This window comes from Laccaria bicolor, genomic scaffold (genome assembly GCF_000143565.1).
Source record: "Laccaria bicolor S238N-H82 LACBIscaffold_193 genomic scaffold, whole genome shotgun sequence".
Classification (NCBI taxonomy): domain Eukaryota; kingdom Fungi; phylum Basidiomycota; class Agaricomycetes; order Agaricales; family Hydnangiaceae; genus Laccaria; species Laccaria bicolor.
The window spans coordinates 9,632-12,621 of record NW_001890052.1 but is presented as its reverse complement, the minus strand read 5'-3'; the positions used below and the strand labels follow the sequence as shown (position 1 = coordinate 12,621).

Genomic DNA, 2,990 nt, shown 5'->3' with positions numbered 1-2,990 from the left:
CCCCATTCCACTTTCCTCCTCTCAGGATTCCTCACACCTGACTCCCCTGGATCGCCGTTTCCACCTCCATACGAAGACTACCTCCCCACAGATCTCGACGCACTCATACTCCATTCATCAGGGACTACTGGGCTTCCAAAAGCGATAGACCACTCCCACGCGTTCTTACTCCTCTTCGCGTCTGCGCATCGTTTTGAGGAGAAGATGGGGGAGGGGTATAGCGTTGTTACGTCGCCTTTGTATCATGTTCGTTGGCTGCTTTAAAGATATCGAGCTGACGAAGCTAAACGGATGGAAATCAAATAGGAGGGTTTCGGGCTCCTCGCACCCCTCCTATCTCTATCCATAAACCTCCCATTTGTCCATCCCCCCTCTGGCATCATACCCACCCCCCTTTCCACCCTCCATACCATCCACTCAACCAACGCCCGCTATTTGTTTACGGTACCGTGTATTATTGAAGATATTTTTTGCCTCCCCGATGACGTGGGGTTGGAGGCGTTGAAGAAATCGGACATCGTCGTTGGCGGTGCGCCTTTGAAATACCTTGTTGGGAGACGGATGGCGGAGGAAGGTGTTAGGGTTTTAAATCATTGGGGTGGGTAATTTTAGTTGTCGTTGCCGCCTCCCACCAAATCGTGATTTTTTCTTTCGAAGGTGCTTATGAGACAGGACCCATCACGCCTATAGAAAACGTCAAAAAGAGTGTTTTTGGACGATGGCAGTGGCAAACAAAGACAGCGTTATATTTACAACGGAATATTCAAATTCAATGCAGGCTGGTGGAAAAGTTGAATGTTACTTGTATGTTGCTAGACAGCCATGGAAAGTACTTGCTCGGAATCTCGTTTACCTGTTCCTGTAAGGCGGCTCCAGAGAAGAGCGGTATGAAAGCAGAGATTTCGATGGTGAGTGAAACGGTGCGAAGCTTGGGGAAACCACGAGATAGTACAGCATCGAATCTTCCCCATTCACTTCCGGTTTTACACCGACAGTCGGTTTCAACGTAGACGTCCAGGAATATTTCTTCAATCACGTTGCACCCCGAAATAATGCTAAATTCCTCGCAGATTCCGCAGAGGGGGTCTTGAATATCATCTTTGATTTCGTGCTGAAGGTGCAATGTCCTCAACATTGAGAGAGATGACGCGTTTATCGATGAGGCGAAAGCTGTGTATCCCTGGGTCATTCCAGCTAAAATCATGAGTGAGGCATAATATATATGCAGTAGGGGTCCCCGTACGCACTTGCGTATTTCAAAGTTTCAAGCTGCTGTGTGGCCCTAATCAATGCTTGGATTGCCATCAAATCCTGCTCTCTATCCGCCTCGACGCTCAACATTCGAACTTTACTGAAGTCTAGAACAGGAACGCCATTGGGACGTCTGGCGTTGAGAAGGTGCATTGCATATGAACCACGGTCCAGACTGGAAGCAAATGACTGAAGCTGTGGGGCGGCTTCCGATGCAGAAATATCTTCCTCATGGCTTACCGCCATAGTAGGTTTTGTGATGTAGTTCAAGCTGAGGTCGGCTAGATTCATGCAAGGAAAGAATACGGTGGTTGGGAAATCATGGATGTCTGATATAGCCAAGCGGGACAGAGAGGGCAATTGGATTAGATGCAATAAGGCATCTCGAAGCGGTTGGCGTAATGCATTCCACATGACTGCAGTGATAGGGTCACCAATTACCAGCTCGAAAGATTGAAGATGGTGGAGCTTTCCCAGTACCCGGGGCACATCATCAGCTTCAAAGTCAGGCGAACACATGTGGAATACGAAATTCCGAACCAAATCTGAAATTCCTGGATTGTTGCTGAGAAGAATTCCGAATAATCTAATGATGCGTGGACGGCTTCTTTGTGGGTAGGAACGAGTGGTGATGCGGATGGATCGAAAGATGTATTTGCGACACAATGGTAGGAGCAATGAGCAGGTCTGAGAGCATGCCTCCAGAGCGGCGATATCGTCCTGAAGAGCGCTGATTATCTCTGCGATAATTTCCGAAGGTGAGTCGGAGAAAGACGCCATTGACTGTTGTGGTGGGAACTTGGAAGGAGTGGTTGGGCAAAGATTTCGGCAGATCTTCCCACGATTGACTTTTGGAATGACTTGCCTACTTTCGGGAGAAGATCCAAGTAAGTAGCGTTTTTATGACTCATGTGCATGAGGCCTGAAGTCAGTGATAAGCCAAAGGGCCTGTTCCAATTTCTGGCGCTCTAATTAGCCAACTTGGACCGGGGGTTTGAACACCGGCGCTTAGAGGCGGAACGTCCGGACGCCGCGTTTTGAGCAGCTGAAGTTCCATTTCAAGGTGCAATGAATTTCCACTTTGCTTGATGGGTTTTGACGGAGTGTCTAACTGTTCAACGTTCAGTGGTAACGAGGATGGCGAGAAGACATCCGGAACAGTTAACCTTCTGCCGAACCTCCACACCTGCCACCTACAACTCGACGCGCAGAATCGATGACTGTCTACTACACTGGTACGCTTCTTTTCATACAGTAATCTTTACTGTTCATTGCGTCATTTTGATCAAGCACCTCCAGGCCATATAACTAACCATTACCATCGTTATACTAACCTATCCATCATGCCCCCACTCTCCCCCTTCATCTGCCCATGCCTCAACCTTGCGTCCTCCAATGACGACCGTCCATTCATATCCTCCCTCCCGCAGCTAATCACATTCGCAGCCCAGCACAATCCCCACCATACATTCGCCCTCCAACTCCGCACCTCGGACTCACCTCGATGCGAACTTTCCTTTGTGCAGGTCGGGGAAATGGTGGAACGTGCGTCGGCGTGGCTCATCTCATCAGGTACGACCACAGGCAGGGAGAGGAGGGAAAAGAAAGTAGGCTGCGTAGCGATGTTTTTGGCGAGTGATGTTGGGTTGTTTGTATATCTGAGTGCGTTATTGCGGATTGGTGTGCCGGTGGGTTTTCTTTTCTTCTCTCGTTCTGTTTACTAAATGATGATGTAAAAA

At 48.8% G+C, this 2,990-nt stretch overlaps 2 protein-coding genes across 2 annotated transcripts in view; one reads left to right on the top strand and one right to left on the bottom strand.

Moving 5' to 3' along the window:
- Positions 1-769: 769 nt before the first annotated feature.
- LACBIDRAFT_300228 (uncharacterized protein) lies at positions 770-2,031 on the bottom strand (the record flags this gene model as incomplete). The annotated part of the gene is made up of 2 exons (XM_001890837.1): positions 770-1,194; positions 1,248-2,031. 2 exons carry the CDS (start codon positions 2,029-2,031, stop codon positions 770-772), a joined length of 1,209 nt encoding a protein of 402 aa, XP_001890872.1.
- Positions 2,032-2,594: 563 nt separating this feature from the next.
- The window catches only part of LACBIDRAFT_256821 (uncharacterized protein), a gene marked incomplete at both ends in the record, with an annotated part of 7,940 nt that continues 7,544 nt past the window's right edge, over positions 2,595-2,990 (top strand). Inside the window, one exon of the mRNA XM_001890839.1 lies at positions 2,595-2,823. Within this exon, the coding sequence (XP_001890874.1) occupies positions 2,595-2,823 (229 nt within the window). The remainder of the gene's footprint in view (positions 2,824-2,990) is intronic.